This window comes from Sardina pilchardus, chromosome 22 (assembly GCF_963854185.1).
Source record: "Sardina pilchardus chromosome 22, fSarPil1.1, whole genome shotgun sequence".
NCBI lineage: Eukaryota > Metazoa > Chordata > Actinopteri > Clupeiformes > Clupeidae > Sardina > Sardina pilchardus.
In genome coordinates, this window is record NC_085015.1 from 21,019,563 (window position 1) to 21,045,935 (window position 26,373).

Consider the following 26,373-nt stretch of genomic DNA (forward strand, 5'->3'; position numbering starts at 1 on the left):
TTCAGTAATGGGTTCCAGGCTGAGACACACTCAAACACACACGCACACACACACAAATGTGCACACACACACATACATTTAGTGTCTCTATCTCTATCTCAATGTCTCTGTGACACACATTCTTTTTGTCTCCTTCTGCCTATGTCTGTTTCGGTCGCTCTCTCTCTCTCTCTCTCTCTCTCTCTCTCTCTCTCTCTCTCTCTCTCTCTCTCTCTCTCTCTCTCTCTCTCTCTCTCTCTCTCTCTCTCTCTCTCTCTCTCTCTCTCTCTCTCACACACACGCACACACACAGTCAAGCATGCAGCAGGGACCCCTCTAGCCCAAGGCCATTCTAGAAGGTTCTGTGATTGAAATGGTCATTTTTCTTCCGCTGTGATCTCACCTTGACCACAGTCACGTTTCACGTCGGTATTACCCTGACCTCCTCGCCCCCTGAGTTTGTCTGCAGGGCTCACCGTGTGGCTGGGTTATTGGTGGACTGAGGATTGAGTGCAGAAAGGCAGTTCTTGTGCCTTGGCCCTTGAGTCCCCTCTCATTCTCACAGTTATTTACCTGACAATCTCCTGACAACACACACACACACACACACACACACACACACACACACACCAGCTGTAGCACACAGCAGCAGCTTACAGGATTATGTATGAGGTGTGTGTGTGTGTGTGTGTGTAGGGGGATATTGGCTGCTGGGTTGGTGAGACAGCCCCGTGTGAAATTCAACAAGAGATCATTAGCTGGAGCTGGGTCCCCTCTACACACCAATTGCCAAATGTGTGCGCACACACACATACACACAAACACACAAACCAAGTCTTTCTCTCTCACTCTCAAAAGTACACACTCTTTCTCACATTAACTCCTGCACACACATTCTCTAACATAATCTCACACACACACACACACACACACACTTACACACACACACACACACACAGGCCGGCAGTCTCTCAACACCTCAGACAAGAAGACCAGCTCTGCTCGTCCAGACTTCTCTAGTAGCCGCGTCCGTCCCCGCTGACTGCCCTTGGTCAGAGCAGGGGACGCTGGGTGGACTGCACCGCCTCCCTCCAGGGTCCAGCGGCACAGTCACCCGAACGGCAGTCGCAACTCGACCCTGCCCTTAGGGACCGTGCCCCAGCGTCAGGCTGGAGAGCCTATTTTAGAGTCGAGGTGGGTCTGACACGTCACAAATCTATGTCAGCGGGGGGGGGGGGGGGGGTGATGTGAGGGATATTTTTCAATACGTCGGAAGGTGTGTATGTTGTCTGTGTTGTGTGTGTTTTGTTTATCTTCTGTGAGTGTACTGCATGTAGAGATAAACACCGTTACTTCAGTGCTTCGTTGTTAGTATTCAGGAATTGTGTCTGGCTGTAAGTTCCTGGGGAGGGTGTCTTTAAGGACACAGTTAATCCTCTGAGGAACCAAGTGCCTCTGTGTGACTTTGTTTCGGTTATTTCAGTGTTACTGATGTCTTGTTGAGTGAGTGATTTTTTTTTTTTCTTGAGATGAATTTGTGTTTTTTTGTTTTGTTTGTTCATTGCTATGAATAGAGGTTGTGGTCCACTTCAAAGCCCATAGCTGCAAGGGACATTTAATGAATGTTAGATAACTGTCTTTGGGTTTGAATGTCCTGCCGAGAGAGGTTGGCATTTTCCATTGTGGGTTAAAGCTCTGTGTGCTCTTTATGTCTTTAATTTGAGACTATTCTTTAGCTGCACACTCAACAATGAAGGCGTGAGATTTTCTCGTCAGTTATAGTAAAGAGACGTATTTTTGAGGCCACTCTCTTTCTTAAGACCCCAAGTTTGGTTCCGGTTGAGCTGGCAGTGAGAACCGAGAGAGGTCAGACTATCAGCAATCATTGTTAAGGCCGGTCGCTCAGACAGATTTAAGTTTCCCCCGTGGACCACTTGAATTGTGGGAAAGACCCCCAGTGTTACACACATACATACACACACACACATGCACACACCCACACTATACACTCACACATTATAACACAGAATGAAGGTGAAAGCTGTCATATGGGTTTCTGACAATGTTGAAAACCGAGATTGTTGTTTGAGTGCTATTGGTATGATTATGATGTTTGGCCAGATAGCGTTCTCACTCCCACACTCCCTCTCTGTTGGAGAGCTCGGAGGCTTGGATGGAGCAGGGAGATCTGCGGGTGGGCCCTGGGCTGCCCTGGCAGGTGAAGGCATGAGTAAGTTGAGAAATAAACAGAAATGATTCAGCTTGTTGGCGCCCATGTTTAAGGAATTTCCAGTTTGGATGAAGAGAGTTGATCCAGTTCCATTTGTTCTACAAGCTTCAAGCCTCACATAAATCTTCACGAGTTTTCACACTTGTCGAGGCAGAGTGGTTATCACAAAGATGAGACATCTCATGCTAGCTGTTAGCAGTAATCTGATTATACCAGCAAACAATATTACATATTAAGCTTAATTCTCTTGTGTCTGATGCAGAGGTATGCTATCCAGTAGAAGTTTGGATCAGAAAGAGGTTACTCCTATATGGCATTGAGATTTACATGGAGGGATTATCCAACAGATTAGCCTACATTTCTGAGTTCACTTTCTTGATGTTGCAGTCATGGGTACAACAGGTGGAATAGGCTGTGTTACGATGACCGTAAGTCTTCAGAGACGTTCATTTTATTGTTGTTCTTATTTATTTATGGTTCAAATCTGATGTCCAGTCCTTGCTGTAAAGTGGTTAAAGATATGATAGGACTTTTGGATGTCACAGAGCAGGTGCTTTGCTGTCATCAGTAGGCTATATGTAATTCACAGATGGCCGCGTCGGTGCCAGTAATTGTGCCATTATTTTTAGTCGGAATACTTGGGCTTAAGCTAATGACGACTCTTTGGGAGCTCAAAAGCGTGAGGGCTCATGTCTCGAATTGATATAACTGTCATCGGTCCAGCACCTCAGCAAGACGTTTACTGGATGTACCCAGAATGCACTGCACATAAACAAACCCCTTCCCCACATGAAATGAGCCAGCTCATGACATCAAGTTAACTCGAGGACCTTATAGCATAACCCTGCGCTCATTGGTAACGGAATGTTAATCTACTAAGTGCAGTGTCAGTTATATTTTAATCTCAGCGCCCGTGATGGTGTTTACGATATGCCCCCCTCTCCTGTGGTATGTGTGCACACTCTCTCACAGAGGTATTTATATGATTGGCATTCCGAGTCTCTCAACTTGTTACTCTAAGCTTGGCCCCTGAAAGTCGACACCAACACAGTGAAAAACCAAAGTGGGTAGATGGATCTAGAACCTTTCAGATTTATTATTACCGCAAACAGAGAGCTTTTTGAGGCTCGCCATTACGATGGTGGTAAATTTAGTCACCCTTTTGAACACAACACCAGAGGACAGTGTTCCTAAGCATTTTGAATTTAGTTATTTCCACTGTTTAGAACATATTCCCAACTCTTTTGAAGATCAGTAAGAACAAATTATTTCATTTGCATCAGGTACATCAGCAATATAGAAAAACCTTTGGCTGGTCAAAGTGACATTCAACACACAGAACTAAATGGTTTATCCTTCAAGTCTGTCTGTGTATGTTTAAATATTCCAGTCCAGCTCATCATCGACAGTGTCTAAAAGAGATGTTCTGCTCAACATGGTAAAGACCCATTTCAAGAGCATTACCCAAAGACAAGTTTGTGCGTTCTTTTAATTCTTTCCTAAATCTTTACATAACTGCCCTTTGTGCAGTGATAAGAGACCTCACTATCAGCTGAAGGCATTCCGATATCAGGCTGTGCAAACAGCAGCCACTGATGTTTGATGGGTCGGGGCCAGAGCTGCCTGAGCAAAGAATAGGGACCAAATATTTAGTCTGAGAAAGACCAGACATTCAAGCGCATGAACACAGAAAAGGTACACACACAGGCATAAACATAGCGACACTCACTCACTCACTCACTCACTCACTCACTCACTCACTCACTCACTCACTCACTCACTCACACACACGCAAACATCACTTACTCACTCACAGATACACACACACACACACACACACACAGGGTAATGCTGTTTGCACCGGATTGGGGAAGTGTTCAGCACATGTTTGTTTTTGTCAGAAGGCCATGTGTGTGCTGCAGCTGTAACTTTCTGAAGCTGTTGGGGATCCCTCCCCTCTGCGTGTGATTACACTGAGCTACAGGAAGTCATTTCTATGCTATCAAATGGATGCTTTTGTGGCCCATTCTGGGAACCGGGAGTTGCCAGGAATGGCTTTTCCCGCTGACCGAATACAAAAGTAATTTGCTTTCATTTAGCTGCGGGCTAATCTAATCTGCGGCGAGGCAGCCTCTGTCATTTTTGGTAAATTGAGGTGGGCAGGCACTTTGCCCCATCTGTGCCACCTTTCAAGCATGTGGATCAGAGAAAACTCCAGGGAGACATATACCCAGTAGGCAATGGAAATAAAGTACTTTAAACTGCACGTCTCAAAGCACAGTCTTCCCTAATGTTCTAGAGCACTCATGCTAATCGATAGAATGCAACATACATGGAACAACGTGCATCTTCACTGTACACAACACTCTTGACGCAGTAAACTTGATGCTAGTATGATGATGGGCAACTCTTCAGTATGATGATGATAATATGGCAAGCTTTTGAGCAAGGTTATTGAGCGTTCCCCAGTGTGGTTTGGGTACATTCCCACTGATGTTGGCCATCATTTTTTTTGTGCCGTACTTTAATCATCAGTAGGGAAATTCTAAAGTTAAAATGAAAGTTCAGTGCTATTTAGGAGACTGTTTTATCCAAAGGGACACAGACTCGCAACAGCGGGTTTTGAGAGTTTGACCCGGACTGACCGATGGTCCGGTGGTGACATCAACGCTGCTTCACCACACCCACAATGGTCATGATCATCCACTCCGAACACATGGGACTGGTGATGTGGTTGCCCAGTAGCATTGTCCCATGCATCAGTACCCTAAAGGGATACTCGGGGTACGTTCGTTAACTGCCACTCCGTGCACTCAGTCAGAACGCTGTCTGGCACTTTAAAAACGTTGGTGTTGGAACGGTCATTTGTTTATTCAGAGCATGGTCTGGGCTCTCCAGCTGAAGGGACAGTGTGGCGGAGCTTGATGTCAGTCAAATTAGTGTATTCTGTGTGTGTGCGTGCTTGTGTGTGTGTGTGTGTGTGTGCGTGTGTGTGTGCGTGATGGATAATTTTGAGCTCTGCCTCCGGTCCTGTAACACTGCACTGGATGTTACTGAACTTTGGTCAGGATTTGCCCCCCCCCATCCCCCTACCCCGTTGAAACTGTACACCACACTTGTGCCGTTTCCCTTTACAAATATTCTGGTTCATATGTCAATGCACTTGGGTGTCTGTGTGTCTGAGTGGGTATGCACATGGCTGTGTTTTTTCTCTGTGTGTGTGTGTGTGTGTGTGAGTGTGTGTGTGTTGACAAGAAGTTAAGACAAGAATGTGTGGTTTTATAAGACAAATATACTTTTAGAGCCCTTTGTATATATTTGTGTAAATGTGTTTATTATGTTTTTTTTACCGTACGTGTGTGTCAGTGTGTGTGTGTGAGTGACAGCTGCACATGAGCCAGAAGGTGCTAGAAGGTTCTGTGGGGGTCAGAGCCCTAAAACAGAACCAGGCCGTGCTGAGTCAACCCAGAGTCCGCTCACCTGCTGGCACCAGTGTTCTGTTACCGTGGCAGCACAGCGCGGCCCCGTCAGCGCCCCTTTGGTCCTGCCAGCAGCGTAACTGCCAGGCAACAACCTCAGCTGTGCCAGTCAGAGCCCTCCGTCGCTCACGGATTAGAGGACGATGCCAGCTTGACATACTCGCCTGGTGCCCGCACGGTGCATGTGTGTGTGGCAACGTCAGATGAGCCTATGGGAGATGACATGTCAGTGGCGTTATGAAACGGCTTTGCTGATGATTATTTTATTAAAATACCTGATCCACGATCCACATGCCACAGCGTGTTGCTGTGTGATCTGTGATGTCCAAGTTATTTGAACAAGTTGTTTTATCTTGTTTGAAGAGTCAGTTGTGTTTTGCCTTTGAATATTTATGCTGTACAATATGCTGAAGTATAGACTGTCTACAGGGGAGATTTGTCCAGCCAATGGCAGTTACCTTCTGCCCCCGAGCACTGAACACTTGATAGTATGGTTTCTCGATAGTTATTAGATCTAGAGGAATCAATTGATACAATTAAATTATAGATGTAGTCTTCAACTAGGTCACTGAACTAAGCTTAAAAACAAATGCTGTTATTCAATCGTTTTGGGTTAGATTTATGCTGCTTTCCGCTTGCCTGGACACGATCATCATTTTCTATTTCTGTGGTGGTGTGCCCATATCCCAATAGATCATTTGTGTTGATGCTGTGTCAGAGCAGCCCACGTGGACATGTTGAGTGTGCTGTGAGTGTGTGAGTTCGTGCAGCTGACACCCATTTGTCAGTTTATGGCAGCATTCTGCACATCTTTCTCTCTCTCTCTCTCTCTCTCTCTCTCTCTCTCTCTCTCGCTCTCTCTCTGTGTATGCCTGATATATAGGCTAGCCTATCACCAACATGCTCCAGGTTTGGGTTTCGCTCTGATGGGGGGCCTCTTCCCAGAGCTGATGTCCTGTTGGGAAACCAGGAGAGTGGCATTCTCCTGTTTGAGTAATGAATTAGCCTGCACCCAGAGAGCCCGCCATTTTGAGAATGTCCAACGCGCTCAGCTTCACCTGTCTGGCTCTGGTTGTTGAGGAGAGTGATGATGGCATTGACGGATTGGATTGACTGTAGTGCTGTTGTTAGTGGTAAAGGTTGATACTGCGGCTGTTGTTATCCACTGAATCTCTCTGGAGGGCATTGTAGGTACTAGGTAAAGGTCGTTGTTGTAAGTTATGTCCCGAGGGAAGAGAAAATAAAGGTGTTTGAAACTGAAGCTTTATTCGAGTCTTTTTGTGAACACTGTGTTGGAATGTGATCTTATAGTGCTTGTGGTGAAGTGCATGTACACACTACACAGTGCCTGAATTCACGTATCTGTTTATACCAGTCTAGTCATTATTGACACCAGCACACTGCTCAAATAGAAGTCACAGAAGAGAAGCTTTTTAGGAATAGTGTTAAATGCTGTTTCTCTATGCCTTTTTCTTCTGGATGCCTTTGATATGTTTCAAACTCACCCAACGGTCACTGTGGTTTGGCTCACAGTTTGGTGAACGTGCAGATTGGTTGGGTCAAGTCCCATGGGGACGGCTGTAAGATCAGTACTGGGCATTTATCCCTCTGATCACAAACAGGAAGCCCTTCCCTGAGAGAGGCAGAGAGAGAGACTGGGTTAATTACTGCACAAGGACACAGGCATTGCCCACAGAGGACACCCCCCCCCCCCCCCCCCCCTTCAAGAGCAGTTGGGCTCTTGGCCTATATTCTAGGTTTTTTTTCACCTTAGTGTGACTTGCATTCTTGTCTGATTTGCAGTCCTTGACAGTATGTGATACTTGGTACAAAATCCAAATGTATTCAAGCTCATGTTTTATCATCTTCAAGTGATTTGCTATTCACTTTGGTTTTCACTGTAAAAAAAAACAAAGTGTAGTCTAACTGTAGTCTGAATAAGTTTCTAGTGTGAGTCATGACATTTTCGTTTGTAAAATGGAGGAACCACCGACTTGATCTCTTGTCTTGATTGCCTTGGCTGTAAACTGATTAGGCCTAATTCTAACGCAAGGATTATAGTGACACATATTAGGCTGGGATCTACCTTTTTCTGGATTCATTATTTGAGAGGGTTGAAGTCTATTTTGTCACTGGTGACTCCTTCCAAAACTTTGAGTGCTTCTTATTATGAGTCAGTGTGTTATCTATTATTGAATATATCGACATGTATTACAGGTGGGTCATTCCGTGTCAAATCAGGACACTTTCGGACCTCGTCGGAACGGATTTCAACGAAACTTGATATGCTGATTTAGTCATATGAGAAGGCCTCAGAAATGAACTTGCACGTTTCTTGCATCAATATTAAGGGAGATTCAGACTAAGAAAGTTTGCATAAATTGGGGTGGGGACTATACATTTGACTTATTGTATCTCCTTTACTGTAAGTCACACAGAAATGGTTCTTATATCGTTTGAAAGCTCGTTTCCAGCTCTATATTTTACATAAATAGCAAACAATACCCAAAATGAAAGGTAGGTGAGTTATCAGAGATTATAATATTAAAAATTGAATAGCAAAAAAACCTATATTTTAAATTTCTTCATTTTTTCCCTAAAGCTAGCCGGTAATGTCATTGACATCATCTGAAAATGTGGTCTGTGGTTTTTGAGGCATTGCAGAGATATTGTGACCTGTGAGGTGGCATCACATAGGTTACAGTCACTAATGGGCAGCTTTGACATGAAACTATTGCACAACACAGGCGTAACTAATTCAGTTAATTACGTTTTCAGCTATTCTGAATTTGCATTGATTCATTCAGACATAAAACATTATTTTATGCTTGGAATGACCCCTTCTTTATCCATTTTGTGTCAAATCACCTAGTGGCGGAAAGTCTCCAAAAAAATCTGAAAAAAATCACAGGTGTTTGTAGACTAAACCTATGCATAACTCTTAAATATTACAGCTGTATCACTTACAGTTCAAAAACTACAGCCCTTTGAAGATTCAAGTCATTTTAACCATTGTGGTGAACGATCCTTTTTGCAACATTATTGGCTCTTTTGGTATTTCCCTCACATTAGTGAAACTATGGGAATACAAGGACATTTCCCTGTTGAATTAAGAAATCCAATCAGATGTGACGTATCTTGTGTAATTTCCCCTCTGCCAAGCTCTGAAAATGGCTATAAATTCATTATGTGAAAAGACTTCATCACTTTTGAAGGCTTCTCATGCGAAAAGTATGTGCCATAAATGTATCAGATTATTTTTGCCACTCATAAATGGACTACAAGGTCATGTCCATGCATTAACTTTGGTTGTAATCATTATCATATTGTCAGGGCATTTTGATTTAATTGGGCTTGATTTTCAAAAAGCCCATTTTCGTCTTCTCATTTCACCAAGTGAACAGTTAACAGGATTTTTTAAAAAAATACCATATGTCAATCTGTATGTGAGGATCATCTCTCCAAAATTTGGGCTTGTTGCTGACTTTCTTTTGATTTTTGGAAAATATTCTTTATGGGTGATTCCGTGTTAAATCAGGACACTTTCGGACCTCATCGGAACGGATTTTAACGAAACTTGGTATGCTGATTCAGTCATATGAGAAAGCCTCAGAAATTAATTTGCACGTTTCTTGCATCAATATTAAGGGAGATTCAGACTAAGAAAGTTTGCATAAATTGGGGCGGGGACTATACCTTTGACTTATTGTATCTCCTTTACTGTAGGTCACACATACATGGTTCATATGTCATTGAACTTCAGCATGACATAACATAGCCAATTATCTCACTTAGTTGTAGGTAATACAAGTGATGGAATTTTGTATGTGTGACCTACAGTAAAGGAGATACAATAAGTCAAAGGTATAGTCCCCGCCCCAATTTATGCAAACTTTCTTAGTCTGAATCTCCCTTAATATTGATGCAAGAAACGTGCAAATACATTTCTGAGGCTTTCTCATATGACTGAATCAGCATACCAAGTTTCGTTAAAATCCGTTCCGATGAGGCCCGAAAGTGTCCTGATTTAACACGGAATCACCCATAAAGAATATTTTCCAAAAATCATAAGAAACTCAGCAACAAGCCCAAATTTTGGAGAGACGATCCTCACATACAGATTGACATATGGTATTTTTTTTTAAAAATCCTGTTAACTGTTCACTTGGTGAAATGAGAAGACGAAAATGGGCTTTTTGAAATTCAAGCCCAATTAAATCAAAATGCCCTGACAATATGATAATGATTACAACCAAAGTTAATGCATGGACATGACCTTGTAGTCCATTTATGAGTGGCAAAAATAATCTGATACATTTATGGCACATACTTTTCGCATGAGAAGCCTTCAAAAGTGATGAAGTCTTTTCAAATAATGAATTTATAGCCATTTTCAGAGCTTGGCAGAGGGGAAATTACACAAGATACGTCACATCTGATTGGATTTCTTAATTCAACAGGGAAATGTCCTTGTATTCCCATAGTTTCACTAATGTGAGTGAAATACCAAAAGAGCCAATAATGTTGCAAAAAGGATCGTTCACCACAATGGTTAAAATGACTTGAATCTTCAAAGGGCTGTAGTTTTTGAACTGTAAGTGATACAGCTGTAATATTTAAGAGTTATGCATAGGTTTAGTCTACAAACACCTGTGATTTTTTTCAGAGTTTTTTGGAGACTTTCCGCCACTAGGTGATTTAACACAAAATGGATAAAGAAGGGGTCATTCCAAGCATAAAATAATGTTTTATGTCTGAATGAATCAATGCAAATTCAGAATAGCTGAAAACATAATTAACTGAATTAGTTACGCCGGTGTTGTGCAATAGTTTCATGTCAAAGCTGCCCATTAGTGACTGTAACCTATGTGATGCCACCTCACAGGTCACAATATCTCTGCAATGCCTCAAAAACCACAGACCACATTTTCAGATGATGTCAATGACATTACAGGCTAGCTTTAGGGGAAAAATGAAGAAATTTAAAATATAGGGTTTTTTGCTATTCAATTTTTAATATTATAATCTCTGATAACTCAGCTACCTTTCATTTTGGGTATTGTTTGTTATTTATGTAAAATATAGAGCTGGAAACGAGCTTTCAAACGACATCAGAACCATTTCTGTGTGACTTACAGTAAAGGAGATACAATAAGTCAAATGTATAGTCCCCACCCCAATTTATGCAAACTTTCTTAGTCTGAATCTCCCTTAATATTGATGCAAGAAACGTGCAAGTTCATTTCTGAGGCCTTCTCATATCACTAAATCAGCATACCAAGTTTCGTTGAAATCCGTTCCGATGAGGTCCGAAAGTGTCCTGATTTGACACGGAATGACCCAGGTATGGCCATCAAATATGTCTGAAGGTGCTTTACAGAGCCTTGAACTTGATCTGTGATCTTTCGAGTAAACAGTAACATGTCATCCAGATAAAATATTCAGAAAACGAAAGTGTGGAGTTAAACTCTCCACCATTAATTTCCCGACTATTAGCCGCGGCTTATACATTGATTTTGCAAAATTTCTTCAGCTATGAGGTTAATACAGGGGGGCAGTTAATATGATGTTAATATTGGTTTGTGTCTTTTAACTTGCATAAAACACTGTCCCGGCTTATACACAATGCGGCTTATATGCGGGAAATTACTGAATGTGCGAGTCGTCCCATCTCAAGTGCTGCCGTGCTTCAGGCAGAGGCAGCAAGAGGCCTAAACATTTATGTTATTATTACAGTAAATGTAGCCACATTAAGGGCTGAATCATAGTTTACGTAAGCTACACGGGGGTGAACGCATGAGCTATGCAAGGAGAGCTTGACACATACTTGTGTAGCGAAATGTGTTGTTAAGATTGTTGTAATGCGATGCAAGTGTGAATCATGTCTTGCATTTTCAACGAGGCCCCGCCGTCTGCATAGCTAGTGTAAACTACTGTATGAGAGGGTGTCTTCAGTGTCTGTGTGAGCCGCCTTGCATCGTCAACTGCGTCTGCGTAGCCTTTTACTCACCCACACGCAGGTCACTCCCCTCCACTATTGGCGTTCTATTGGTGACCCCTTTTATAATTCTGTTATTATTATGACCCTGTGCACAGCAGCACCCGACTCTTTTGTCAGCGCTGTGCTGAATACAGTTCAGCTCTATTTTTTGTATAGAAAACAATGGCAACAAAGTAGTAATAGAAAGACTGTAGACAAATGTGCAAATGGCTTGCTTTTGTGGGCAGTGTTTTTTCCATTAGGAGTGGAAATTGCCTCTTTTCTTTATCTGTCACTTCACCGCCAGAACATCACTCAGTCTCTGGCAACTTGTGACAGAATGGCACTAGAATTTGAATGCTGGGATCACCTTCATTTGCTTAAAGTGTGCTGAGTTGCGCCCTATTTCTGTTGACAATTATTTGGCTGGCATCACATTACCAAAACAACCCCAGGAATCACAGGACACAGGGGAAGAGTGGTTTGAGTAATTACAATTGAATGTGAGTGTGTGTATGTGATGCTACTGAACAGCCTGTAGGCGTAATGGTTTCTATTATTATTTTTTTTACTTTTAGCATTTTTTTTTAGGCTAAAACATTTTTTTGTCCTACAGCAAACATCCCCTCAGCCCAGCCTAGGCTCAAAAACAAACAAAACAAAAGCAAACTTGTGCATCCTGCACCACGAAACAAATGAACAGTGTTCCAGCCAATCACTGATGGGATGCTCGTTTAGGAGCGTTTCAAATGCACGAGAGGGAGGGGGAGGGAGTCTCTCTGATTGATCTCTGATTTGTTTGAACGTCAACAGAAGTGATATTACCCAACATCGCTTAAGAAACAATACTTCCCACGTATTATGCTAAAGGATTCATTGTCAATGTTGTCATATAGTAGTTTGTGTAAGGTGATGTGTGTTTATATTTATTGCATGTTGTTGTGTTTCATTTGTTGATGTTTTTGGTTATGATTCGGTCTCATTATTCATTATTCATTATTCATCTCATTGTTCTTTACCTCATTCTCTCCTTTGTCACCCAGCTCGACCATGCGCTGATCCCGGACGAGCCCCCAGATTTGGTTCATTCAGCAAGGCTGCTGAACGTGCCCAGGGCTGATGTGTGGGGTCGTTGCCCAGGAGACGTGGGACACACTGTTGAGTTCCGTGCCTGCCTGAGCCGCGCCCGCCTCTACACCAACGTCTGCAGAGCACTGCTGGAGGCCGCTGCCGCCCTCGGAACTCGGAGTGCCATGCCGGGTGGCACTGCAGGAATACCGGGAACGCCTGCCAGCTCTGTGGGGCGACCCATGCAGAAGGGTAAGAGGGGTGTCATACCCAAAAGAATAAACCCCACAGCAGTATGCCCCAAAAGTCATGCCCACATAGTTACTCAAAGTTTAGACTTATTCGATAATTCTGCAGAACAGATGAAACTTGCTAACCGTTTGTGGCTTAAAGAAATGTATTGGTTAAGATTCTGCTTGAATGAACTCCCAAGAAAATATTTGGAGAGGCATGTGTGAGTTGAGTTGATTATATTAAGAGGCCCCCCCTCTGATGTGATCATGTGTATGAGAGAAAGGATATTTTCTGCTCCAAGATTGAATAATTTGCAAGCTGCTAACGGTGTACCAGTGCTTACACAGGCTGTTTTTGGGGGCATTTAAGGAATGTAGTGGTCAAGTATTTAGTGGGTCTTTTTGGCGCTGTTGGATGTAATGTGAATCTGTTTGGCAAAAATGTGAATCTATGCATGATTAGAGCCGCAGTCGGAGTCTCTCATATTTAGCGTCAGCCATCTGGAATTGCTATTCAGCACAGTGAATGAAACAGCAGGTTGAATTGATATGTACTATTTCATCTGAGATATCTTAGTTCATGTCTCAACTGAAGCCTTTTTGTCACTTTAAAGTTGTCGCTTTGTGTGTGTTTTTGAGAGACCTTCTCTATGTTGATCGATGAGGTCTTTCTGTGGATAAGTGGAATATTCTGACAAGTTTGTTTGACAGCCTCTCCTGTCACATGAGCTGCCCCAACGATAAAAGCACCCCTTCCTTCATATCGCCGTCCACTAACTCTTTGGCTGCACTCAACTCAGCCAGACATCTCCCCCACTCCCCTCCATAACTCTTTTCTTTCTCTCTCTCCACAACTCCCCTCTTCTTCATTAAACTTTAGTTCTCTCTCTCTCTCTCTCTCTTTCTCTATCTCTCCCTCTCTCTATAACCTTGACATCTCTGGCTGCTCTAGCGATGTATGCGAGCCCCTGATGTTGATACGCCCCACCGTAAGACAATCTCTCCCCAGGCGGCTCGGCGAGGCATCTGGAGGGGGGCCAGGTGACACGACGTCTGGGCCCAGAGTCTCTGGGACGCTGTGACTCATCACCGGGGTCTCTGCTCTCGCCCGTGCCCTTGCCTGCCTGCCAGAGAGCAAATAGCGAAAAAAGTTAATTGACATTCTAAAGAGCGCGTCACTATAGGGAATTCGAGCGAGCGAGCTATTGGTGTGTGGGATTTGAAGGGAACATTCTTTAGTCGTGAAGAAGGATGAGGTAACTCATCGGTCAGCTGAAAAGCTGAGTTCAGGTTGACATTGGACTGATTGAATGAAAAACAAAACTGGATTCACGCTATGGTTCTTTTTTTATAGAATAGTAAATGGCTAAATCAAGAGAGCAAAACACCAAATGAGTGAGTTAATGAATTGACTGTGACTAAACTACATAAGACACGATGCATTAATAATGAAATATTGAATTAATGATGATTAATAATTTATGACATAGTATTACCATTTAGTTGTGTATCAATTGTGCAGAAAATTAAAACTGTTAAGTAATGAGGTAATAGTGATGAGCTATACAACTCTTGATCTTTAAAGTGAAATAGAAATCAATCAAAGGAGGCGTTTGCTAGTACATCTTTCATAAGATGGGCATGATCTTGGACAATCAGGCAGAGGCTCTTCAGGTCAGGGAGACCCTGTGAAAACCTCATCCATATGAAGAGATTTGAGGATGCTGCAAAGCTTTTGATGCCTTGCACACACACACACACACACACACACACACACACACACACACACACATAGACTCACACAGACACACACTCAGATCTAGATCTTGAGTGTCTTAGAAGTGTTTCTCATCTCTTTCCATGTCAAAGGACTTCATTAACCTTTGTGAGAGAGCCGAGGGTCGGTCGAGGACATACTCCGTCACACGCACACACACACACACACACACACACACACACACACACACACACACACACACACACACATGGAGAATGGGGACTCTGCCTCACAAGGTATACTCAGCGGGAACGGCAGGAAATGAAGTCATCAAGTGGGAACTCTCTTTAATGCCGTTATGCCGTCTGCATTAGGAGCGAGTATCCGGTCTACCTCAGTCGATTCCATTATCTACTGTCACCGGGGCTGACAAATGGTATGGTTTTAGAGGAGGGTTGGAACCGTTCTGTCATGCAATACAGGCAATTGATGTACCTCTCACTTGTGTCATGTCCAATGATTAATTGTAGCTAAAGCGGCTGTTTCATGTCAGGCTCCGTGAAATACTGCGTTAGAGTCGCATTTGTTTCCGTCGAGTACTGACATTGTTTTGGCCGAGGAGTTGAAATTAACATCAGTTGATCAGTCAGAGGGTGACTTGGTTTAGTAATTCCAGATAATAGAGGAATAAGATCAACATTGTTACATTGAAGAGAATAGCCACCTGTGAAGCATCCTGTCCTGAGACCATTCTATTCTTATTTGCACTTATTATAGAAATAAGTACCATTTTATTTTTGGCATTTGACATTTCAACAACAATCCAAATCCTTTCTTAAGACTGTCAATCAGGCTAGAAGTACTGGTGAATGTGGAAGTTAGGTTTTTGGTCTTTGAGGAAAGAAAGATGTAGTGGTATCTTTGGGTTTTGTTATTGATGCCTTTCTAGACGACATTGTCGGTGGGATGTCTCTGGGAGGTGAGCTCTCATCACATGATAAACTCTCACGACACAAGCAACTTGAAACCTCTGTTGTGTTTGCGTATACTCCGCTTCTGAGGAGATATTATTTATTTTATTTTTCTAATCTAGTTGGAACACCCCTCAGAAAGACGTTTTTTATGTCCCAGAAGTTAGCAGTGATGGCATGGGGATGTGTGTGTGCGCGCGTTTGTGCGTCATTTCTGGCTCTTCTCAATGTTGCCTCGTTTGACTTGGCTTGGCCCACTGTTAAAGCCTCTGACGGGCATCGCTGTGCTTTTGATGAATGGAGGGACTGTAGGAGCGCAAGTCAACGTCGGGTCAAGGATCGCAGACGCAGTTGAGCTTAGCATGCGGAGCATGAACAGAAAAGGAGGTCGTCACATCAACACAGCCCCCACACCCCAACCCCCAAAACAATCTCAAGCATGCTGTCCTGCTCTCTCAGATGTTGTGTGTGTGTGTGTGTACGTGTGTGTGTACGTGTGTGTGTGTGTGTGTGTGTGTGTGGCGCTGCCTTGCATGAGTCAGACAACAGTGTTTACCATCTCTCTTGTGGCACTCGAAGTCGGTGCTAAAATATTGGGCGACAGGCAGCTCCATTCTGCCGCCAGAGGGAAAGAACAGGTGTGTGTGGAACAGAGAGGTGAGGCTAACGGGGTCGAAGGCACAGGACGTGTTCCATCAGACACACACACACACACACACACACACACACACACACACACACACACACTTTAGAAAGAAAGAAAGCATAACTTCCTTGGTTCGAAGGACTGAATGATTGAATGATTGAATGATTAAATGATTAAATGAACGAACGAACGAACGAACAAACGAACGGAATGAAACTAGGTGATACTAGGTAGAAAGCTAGACCATGTTGGTCATGATGCTAACTAGGTAGAAAGTTAGACCATGTTGGTAATGATGCTAACTAGGTAGAAAGCTAGGCCATGTTGGTAATTATACTAGGTAGAAAGCTAGACCATGTTGGTAATGATGCTAACTAGGTAGAAAGCTAGACCATGTTGGTAATGATACTAGGTAGAAAGCTAGACCATGTTGGTAATGATACTAGGTAGAAAGCTAGACCATGTTGGTAATGATGCTAGCTAGGTAGAAAGCTAGACCATGTTGGAAAAAAGGGAAAGATGCTAAAGGAAGGATCACTTAATGCTGCTTCTGATATTGACACACAGACCACTCAGTTCTAGAGTTTTGATTTGAGCTTCATTCAGTGTCCTTTCTACTCTGATGCAACTTTTTTTCTGGCGTTTTTGTGATGATCTCCGACACCTCTGATCTGGTTCATGATCTGGATCTAACGTTTGTTTAAAGTACTTGAATAAGTTTGTTTGAAAGTCTGCATAATTGCTACACTATGCGTCATGGTTGTGGTTTCAGTGATGCTGGGATTTGTGTGTCAACTTTGCTGGAATGACTCCTACTGGATGCTGACTGAAGACATGTACTTGTTATTCGGCTGGAGCAAAGTGAAGTCACTGATTTGATTTCCAGATAGAGCCTATGTGGGAAACACTGCACACCTTACTAGCGCAGTAAGTCGGTGTGAGTACTAATGTCTGCCAACTGGATCAATCTAAATGTTTAAAAGTGAGACCTTGAGATGTACCCTGACTGGAGCCGCCTGTGTGGATAGGACGGGAATCATATGAGGCAATCTGAGCTTCAGTGTTGCTCTTTTTTACAGTGTGTGTGTGTGTGTGTGTGTGTGTGTGTGTGTGTGTGTGTGTGTGTGTGTGTGTGTGTGTGTGTCCTCTATGGGCAGGATGGGCTCGTGAGGATCGCAAGCCCCACTTCCTCCTGCTGGAGCTTTGAGCTGGAACTTGGCTCTGCTCGGTCCTGTAACTGTCATCCCATGGAACCCAACCCTGGTGTGTGTGTGTGTGTGTGTGTATGTGTGTCAGTTAGGCTGGATGCTTGGCAGCTCAAAGATATGTATCGCGTCGAGTCTCAGGGGGTGGTGGAACTGCGGGAGCACGGAGGGGCATGCGTGCACTGTGTGTGCAGTGAGTGTGTGTGTGTGTGTGCACGCGCCCGTGTGTGTGTGTATGTAAGAGAGCGAGAGAGAGGCGCGCAGATGCAGCTGCTCAGAGTGAAATGAGCGTGCGTCTCGGCAGTGTGGTGTAAACTGCCGAGCCACCGGCAGCACCAGCGCTGCTCTCAGACTATAGAACACACACACACACACACACACACACACACACTCCCACTCACACACACACACACATACACACACACACTCACACACATTAATAATGAAGCATTCAAACCGAACCGACTACAGGCTCCTCAGTAAGTACTGTGATTTTTTTCTTTTGTTTTTATTCTTATTTCTGGTTTGCCATTGATGTCGTGTGTGTGTGTGTGTGTCACTGTGAATGGACTTGACACCTGACAACCATCAGCCTGATGCTGCTTTGTGTTAGTGTTAGTGTTTGAGTTGCATGTGTGTGGGTCGCTGTTTACTTTACCGCTAGCGGCAAGGCAATCGTCCCCCCCCCCTTTCAAAAAGCCGTACTGTAGTTGAGTTTTTGACCAGTGCCTGTTCACATGGCTTTTTTGGCATGGCTGGCTGTTTTATTTTTAAGAGCGCTCTACTACAGCTGCTCGGTGGCGCTGCTCTGTGATGTTGAATGGAGGAGGCTAGCGGGGCTAGAGATTAGGTAAACAGGTGCGCTCGTGCCAAGGATAGAACTGGGCTAAATCCAAACTCTCATCCGCCAGTTACTAGGCTAAAGCTGGCAACTTTCAGACGCTAACCACCTGTAACGTTACTGAAACCAATGGCCGTTTCTGTGAAGTAAAATAATATTTAGACATTAGTCCACTCTGTTCTTGCATTAAAGTGTTATTAGAATATTTACACTATTGCACTGTATTATTGTATTTTTTATTATTGTATTGTATATAGCATTTGGACTTAGGCACCAGCTGAGTTGTTAGGTGAGTACTGAAGTATAGACACAGAAGCTCAGTATAGAACTTTTGTCTGGTTAGAGGGGGTTTCTCTGTGTTCATGGAGGACTATCAGAGAGAGGTGATTTGTGTTAAATGAATGCTGTGGTGACTAAATCTGGAGTCACCACCTTTGCATACGTTTTACAATACATTTTCTTGTTGCTACCACGACATGTAAATCCATAAAGTGTTTGTTGTCAGACAGGTGCATGTGTCTGCGGATGTGTATACAGTGTGTTTCTGAGCGTGTCTGCAGGTGTGTGTCTGTGTGTGTGTGTGCTTGTGTGATTTGCTACCGTTTATTCTCAAGGTCAATCTACACACCATAAATAGTGGCTTGAATAGTGGCAGGTGTCCAGCGTCAACACAACCTCTCTTCTTTCCTCTTTCTTTCAAAAGCCCCATTTCCTGCTCTCTTCCTTTCTTCCTTTCTTCCTTTCTTCCTCTCCTCTCCTCTCCTCTCCTCTCCTCTCCTCTCCCCCGCTCTCCCTCTGACAGTAATCATAAACACTTGCGCTAGTTGGAATTACCAGACACTTCACACCGCGTCCTCCACGGCTAGTTCTCAGCCTAGCCATGTCAGTGCTAGTACAATGAACTCATCATCAATACAAAAGTGAGATGAGGTGAGTGACGGTCCCAAGTCATCTCTTCTCGAGCATGGTAATGATCTGCCTGCTGTGAGGTGCCATTGTTGCTTCTGTGTTAACAATGAAGCAGTGGATGTAGTGGTGGCGCTGGATGCACCTCAGGAGGCAAAGTCAAGAGTTGGACTGTGGGGAGAGACAGTCAGATTAGATAGATGGTGTCATGGGTGTCATGAGATATATAGGAGATGGGATTGTGAGATTGAGATGAGATGAGAGTCCGTGGTAAGGAAGGAGACAAGCAAATTACGCTCAAAGTGTGTGTGTTTGCGTATTGGCAGGGGGATGTTTTGAATAGGGAAAGGGGACTATGGACTGAGACGATGGAAGAGCAGGCAGATTCTGACGATGAAGATTCTTTGATTGAAACCCCTATCTGTGATGAATGTGGCCATTACTGGAAAATAATACCCCAGCAGAATGAGCAGGGTCATCATGAAGAGTTGGCCTGACCACTGGATGGGCCAGCCATAGTTGGATTAGATAACCCTAATACATAAAAGGTAGATTGTAATTTAATAGCTGGATAATGATGGATAGTGGATAATGCAATAGATAAATCTAAATGAGTTGTAGCCTGGTGCGTTGGCAGGTGTCTCTCTGTGTGTGTGTGTGTGTGTGTGTGTGTGTGTGTGTGTGTGTGTGTGTGTGTGTGTGTGTGTGTGTGTGTGTGTGTGTGTGTGTGTGTGTGTGTGTGTGTGTGTGTGTGTGTGTGTGTGTGTTAGGAGGTATGTCAGGAAGTGCACTCGAGTGGTGAGTCTGAGAACAGGATCTGCACTGAGATGGCCTGAGAACTCTCTCTCTCACACACACACACACTCACATTCACATTCACATGGACAGCCGCGTGTGCGTACATGGTGAGACGGACTTGTGCACACACACATACATACACACACACACACACACACACACAGATGGACATGTGTGCGCACACACGCACACACACACACACACACACACACACACACACACACACCCAAAGCGTCCTGAGTGGACATGCATAAACATTAGGCTCCTCACCATTAGTCTTCCAGCACCGAGGAAAGATGGCAAACAATCACATGCTTATTAATAAGGTGGAATCCATTTGGCTTCAATCAAAGCGTGTGTGTGTGTGTGTGTGTGGTGTGTGTCTGTGTGTCTGTGTGTCTGTGTGTCTGTGTGTCTGTGTGTGTGTCTGTGTGTCTGTGTGTGTGTGAGTGTGTGTGTGTGCAACTCGCATCTAATTGTCTCTGTGGGTCTGGGTCTGCACAGAGGTGGATTAATCTGTCACCGTGATGCCTCTAAAATGTACATGTGGGTGGGTCTGTCCATGTGATTTTATGTTTGTGTGTACGAGGTGCACACGTGTGTGTGTGTGTTAGTGGATGTCCCAGCCCACTGTTTGTCATGCAGAGCAGGGTCCTCCTGAGAGGGCGTGTGTGGTGGGATGTGGTGGGCCCGGCCTCTTTGTGGTCCAGGAGACCCGTATTGTCTTAGACAGAAGAGCTTTGATTATGCAAGTGCCCACAGAACCCTGCAGTTATGCAGGAACATGCTGGAAATGGCCACCCCACCTACTCACACAGATAAACTGCCTTGACCCCTGGTGTAGCCCACCATAGTATATTCTATTGAAAGGATGCTCTAGTCAACCCTTTTCAGCACTGTAGATTTTGTGTACTGTATGTTGTGTAGAAACTAGGTTGTTTTGCTTCTGAAATTCAGTCAAGTGTAGATTTACACATTAATTCATAGCTATGCAACATTCTTAACAGGCACTGATTGATACTGACAAAATGTAGCCTGCTTCATCCTTTCTGTTGGTCGGGTAGTTGTAGGGAAGTTGGAAAACCTGTAGCTTCTATCGAAATACAAAGTAAACATTTGTGGTAGTGGCTGCTGGTTAGTTCTGTTTTTCTTTTGGGCCGTTTCTCTTCACCCTAGGGCTTGATTCTAGAAGGTTCTAAGAAGTTCTTGTTCTCGCTGCTGCCGTGCCTGTTTGACCCAGGTCGGGTGTGTTCTCTGCTTCGTTGTAAGCGGAGTCTGTGGTGATCCTCTCCAGAGAGGCGTTAAAGGCTGCTGGAATTGATGATGTTGTCCCCGCACTGCTCTGTTCCTGCTCCATGACACAAACATACTGTTCTGTGCGTGTGTGTGTGTGCGCGTGTGTGTGTGTGTGTGTTTGGGAGGGTAACCTGCCGTTACCAAGAGGACATACTTCTTCCTGCCTTGTTTTAGTAGAAATGAGATCCTCTATTAATTATCTGATAGTATTTGAAATTCTCATGAAAACAAAATTATCTGATTGGGTTTTAATATGGTTCTTGCCTGTCTAGGTGTAAGCATGGATAATTGAATGCCTGAATATGTAACCAATTACTGGAATAAGGATATCCCTATTATGTTATTATGAACACTCACAGAGTCATTCAAGGTTATGAAAGCACATGGGCTGCTTTAGCAAATAACCACTGCACTGCAGTGTTAATCTGTGGAGATGACTTGTGACATTTAACATTTGTGAAGATGACGCACTGAAAATATAAGCAAGTGCTCTATTGCTTTCCTGATACATTTTCTATTTACTGACTCTGGCTTATTACATTACATTTGGCTGACGCTTTGTTTTAGCCAAAGCGACTTACATTATGCTTAAATTACTGTAGCCGTACCCCTAACTGTAAAACTCTGTCACATATTCTGATGATATCAAACTAGTTAATATTCACACCTCTACTTAGTATGCATAAGGATGTGGGAGGCATTTCTTTTCCTGTGAAACGGTGGTCTTGTCTTGTCTGTGCCTCACAGGTTTGTTTACAGAGCCTTAAATGCTTCATCCCATGCCAGCCATACCAGACATAGTGTGCATTGCATGGGCACCTCACCACGCCTCCATCTGCACTTACCGGACTTGAGGCCCCGGAGTCTTTTCCACAGACTCCATTAGACTCACTCTGGGTGATGATGATGAAGCCCCTCTGGGATGTAAACAAGGCCAGATCAGAGACACATGCCCACATATCCCTCGGGATTAATACAGTTTCTATATCTCCCTCCATCCCTCACTCTATCTCTCCATCTATTCCTCCATCCATCCATCCCTCCATCCATGCCTGAATGGACTGGAGCTGTGTGGGTAGCCAGACTGAGCTCAGTGGAGCTGAGTGATTTCTCCAGCAGCTCTGTCAGACTAGCGGCTGCCTCTTGATAGCTGTCCCTGTGCATATCTTGTGGTTAGCTCTAAATTGGTTTACAGAATATCGGTTGCTAATATCGCATTACCTCTGTCTGCATCTGCATGTCTGTCTGAACGGATCTTGTCACCCATCCGTCCAAGTTCACCTCACTGTCCCAGAGAACCAGCTTCCAAAAGAGCTGCAAAGGAGCAGTCTGGAATGATACTCATCTATTTAGTATCTGTGTTCTATTCTTCTTTCAAAAGCCCACCTTTCCTTTCCTTTCTTTGTTGTTTGATTCTCTCATCTGTCCATCAATCTCATCTTCATTTTTTTCTCTCCGTCCCTCAGACAAGTTCTGTCTCTCCATTCTGTCTCTCCATCGTGTGTTCCATGTGTTTTTAAAAGCTCACCTTTTCCTTCTCTCTCTCTCTCTCCCTCCCTCTCTCTCTCTCTCTCTCTCTCTCTCTCTCTCTCTCTCTCCCTCTCTCCAGAGCGCCAGCTGTGTGCGGGCGTGGCCCAGAGCGTGGGCTCGCTGCTGCCCGGCGGCGTGGTGGGCGCGGCGGCGGGCATCAGCAAGGAGCTGGCGGAGCTGCGCCACCTGGTGCCCTTCCCCGAGGAGGTGGCCATCGCGCTGACGGAGCAGGAGCGGCGCCTGTACCGCCGCGTCTTCCCGCTCGACTACCTGTGCCTGCTCACGCGCCAGCTGGGCAGCCCCGAGTGCCCGCCGCGCCACCCGCACCTCCGGGCCTCGCTCTCGGCGCCCGCCGTGCCCGCCGCGGAGAGTGGCGGCGGGGAGGGGCAGCAGAGGAGCGCCCTGGAGGACCTGGTCACACGCTTCAACGAGGTAGGGAGGCGTGCCGGAGAAGGTGTGTGTGTGTGTGTGTGTGTGTGTGTGTGTGTGTGTGTGTGTGTGTGTGTGTGTGTGTGTGTGTGTGTGTGTGTGTGTGTGTGTGTGTGTGTGTGTGTGTGTGTGTGTGTGTGTGTGTGTGTGTGTGTGTGTGTGTGTGTGTGTGTGTGTGTGTGTGCGCGCGCGTGGTGTGTTGTTTGTTTCAGGGGTCAAACTAAGGTGAGGTTGATCTTGGATAGATGGATCAGTCTTCTTGAGTGAGTGATTGAGTGTCTATTCATGGATTTCATCAGGTCCCTTTCCACAGGTGGATTAATCAAGCACCATGCAGTCTGCATTCATAATCTAGGTGCTTGATTTTATACACCTGTGGAAAGGGACCTGATGAAACCCATGAATACTGTGTTTGTGTGTGCGGGGCGTATGTGTGCATGTAGATGGAGTTGGATGCTAGCGTGGCGTAGTGCTGCACTTAAACACAGTGGCTGTGTCTGAAATGGAAGGCAGCTGCCTGCTGCCTCACGGCCTCCAACTGTCTGACGACCCACTTGCCGTAGCAGGCATCAAGATAGCATCCATGAATTTGTTTCGGACGGCCTAGCAAGATAGCAACACAGAACGCTGTTGCCATGATACCAACAGCTGACTTTAATCATTCTTGACTTTTACAACATCTCAGACCTAGATAACAAGCACCTTTGCACACCTCTTTTGCGGGGATAGGTGCGTCGGAATAGATTAACCAGTAATACTTAGAAGAGAGAATCCCGCACACTGTCCATTACGCGTGCAACATTTATTCACATTCGCAACGTTTCGGTCATAGACCTTCCTCGGGTGTGAATTTACGGATAATAACGGCACACCGATTTATCCATTCATCGAGCTAATCATACAGCTAGACTTGTAACTACTTTCAGAAATGTATTACAAAGAACCGGCAGAACTTCCCCGTCTCCATCTTGCTTTAGGAGTGATAGACTGAAGAACAGTCGCCACCATTAACCACAGTGTTAAGAAGCGACAGCCATGGTCCTAGTATCTGCTCTCGTGATGGTGCGTGTTTAGTCTGAGTAGCTCCTTACTGTGCTGTATGTCATTCAGCTTTCTGGAATTTTCCTTCATGTTTACGGTAGCTGTCAGAAAATCTATTCCTTCTGGAAAAAATGTTAACTTGGCTGCCATGTCCGTTTCAGCAGTTTTAGCAAGGCTAACGCATACAGCATTGATATCTGTTGGTGGGCGCGCGTGTTTACAGGGCGTGTATTTGATTGAGGCTTCAGTAATGTGACGGCCGATTCATGGTTGGCGTACACCAGTACAACTGTCATTTACAGATGTGGCGTTTCACTCACAGTTCTTTATTCTCTCCTTCTCTCTCTCTCTCTCTCTCTGCCGGCTTGCAGGGTGTTCATGTTGGCTGAATCACGGCTAATGTCTTCCAGCAGCCTTATTAGCAGTATTGAGTGTTAGTGGGGATACGTCTGCATCGGCCAGTATTCTGGAAATTGATTCTGGAAACTCTGACCAGCTAAACAGCACGCATACTGAACTCATCTGTTGGTTTAGGACGCTAGCAGGAGGATCCTGTGAGAGCTGTGATGAAGGCCGCTCAGCTGAACTGTTAGCGTGTTTGTTTGGCACAGCCTTAATGAACAGGTGAAACTGAGGTCAGCCTACTTCGTCATGAAGAGCTGTGTGTGGGCTACCCCCTTACCTTCAGGTGTTTAAGGTTAGAATTTATAATGATGTCGTTTTGTTGTAGCCCGGCAAGCAAAGACTGAAGGCATCTCCTTTCAGAGCATCAAGTTATTAGCATACTCTCTCTCTCTCTCGGTACCTGTTCTGTTTCTATACCTGTACTGTATCCTGTAATTGCCAGAGGTAGAAAAGTCCAGCTTCAGAATGTATAACCTACCATAGTCCTACCATATCTGTACCAACCATTCCCTTAAACCAGCTGATTCTAATTAGCACAGCTCTTCAGCCAGGCGGACTAGCTAATTGGTGAGATCACCTGTGTTACAGTAAGTGCACAGATGGAACCAACATATGAGTGGATTTTTACTCTCTTAGGCTGGACCTTTCCACGTCTGCCTATTCGGAGAAGACCCCAGTTGTTTCAGAGGGTCTTTCTATGACCCCTAATAGAACTGGACTGTTGATGAACTTTGAACTCTGAACTAATACTGGGTCACAATTAATACCATTTTCCCACCCTTGAGTTTCATTAAGTTTCAGTTTCATCAACAGATTCTTAAGAACTCTGAGGTTGTCCAGTGATTGATTTTCGGGGGTTTTCTGAGCTCGGCTTCATCACATATTCAACTCTGCCAGCTGGTCTCTCCTTTCTGGTCTGTGCTGATCCAGCTCCCCGTCTAGTAAACATGAGTGAGATGCCTGTCCCGTCAGCCTCTCAGCCTCATTTAGTCTAATCAGAGAGGTTGCCTAACTGTGCTCTCTGCTCTTATGTGAGCCACACACGTCAGGAGGACAAGTCATGTGTACACACACACACACACGCACGCAGATACACGCACACATGCACACTTACACTCTGAGACACGCTCACACACATGCACACTTACACACACAGACACGCTCACACACATACACACTTGCACACGCACAGACACACTCACGCACAGTCACAGACATGCATACACACATAGTGAGGGGAGGCAAGCACACAGTATCAGTCTGGGAAATAGGCTGTTTAATCTCACAGGCCTGTTGTGAACAGAACCAGGCTTAGAGCTGCAGAGCCTCTCGCTCGGTGGAAAGGGACGCTTAGGCACCTCACTAATACACCTCCAAAAAACCCCCGTCCACGGCCCCCCAAAACACTCTCCAGTCCCCCTTCACACACACATATACACACACACACACAAAGACACACACACACACACACACACACACACACACACACACACACACACAAAGACACACACACACACACACACACACACACACAGACACACACACACACACACACACACACACACACAGACACACACCACCTCCTTCCGTGTGTCATTAGTGTGGCTCGCGCTGGCGAA

The 26,373-nt window shown here is 44.7% G+C and overlaps 1 protein-coding gene across 8 annotated transcripts in view; it reads left to right on the plus strand.

The window, feature by feature from the left end:
• Window positions 1-26,373, plus strand: part of plce1 (phospholipase C, epsilon 1) — an 82,301-nt gene that overhangs the window by 19,519 nt on the left and 36,409 nt on the right. For 7 of the 8 annotated variants that reach the window (XR_009936963.1, XM_062527123.1, XM_062527126.1 and 4 more), the window contains 2 exons: window positions 12,712-12,988; window positions 22,959-23,311. Coding sequence is in view for 7 of the 8 variants with exons in the window: in XM_062527123.1 (XP_062383107.1) it covers window positions 12,712-12,988; window positions 22,959-23,311 (630 nt within the window). In the remaining variant the exon portion in view is untranslated. Of the gene's footprint in view, window positions 1-12,711; window positions 12,989-17,826; window positions 17,988-22,958; window positions 23,312-26,373 lie in introns of those variants that run through there. The other variant, XM_062527129.1, reaches the window with a different exon arrangement.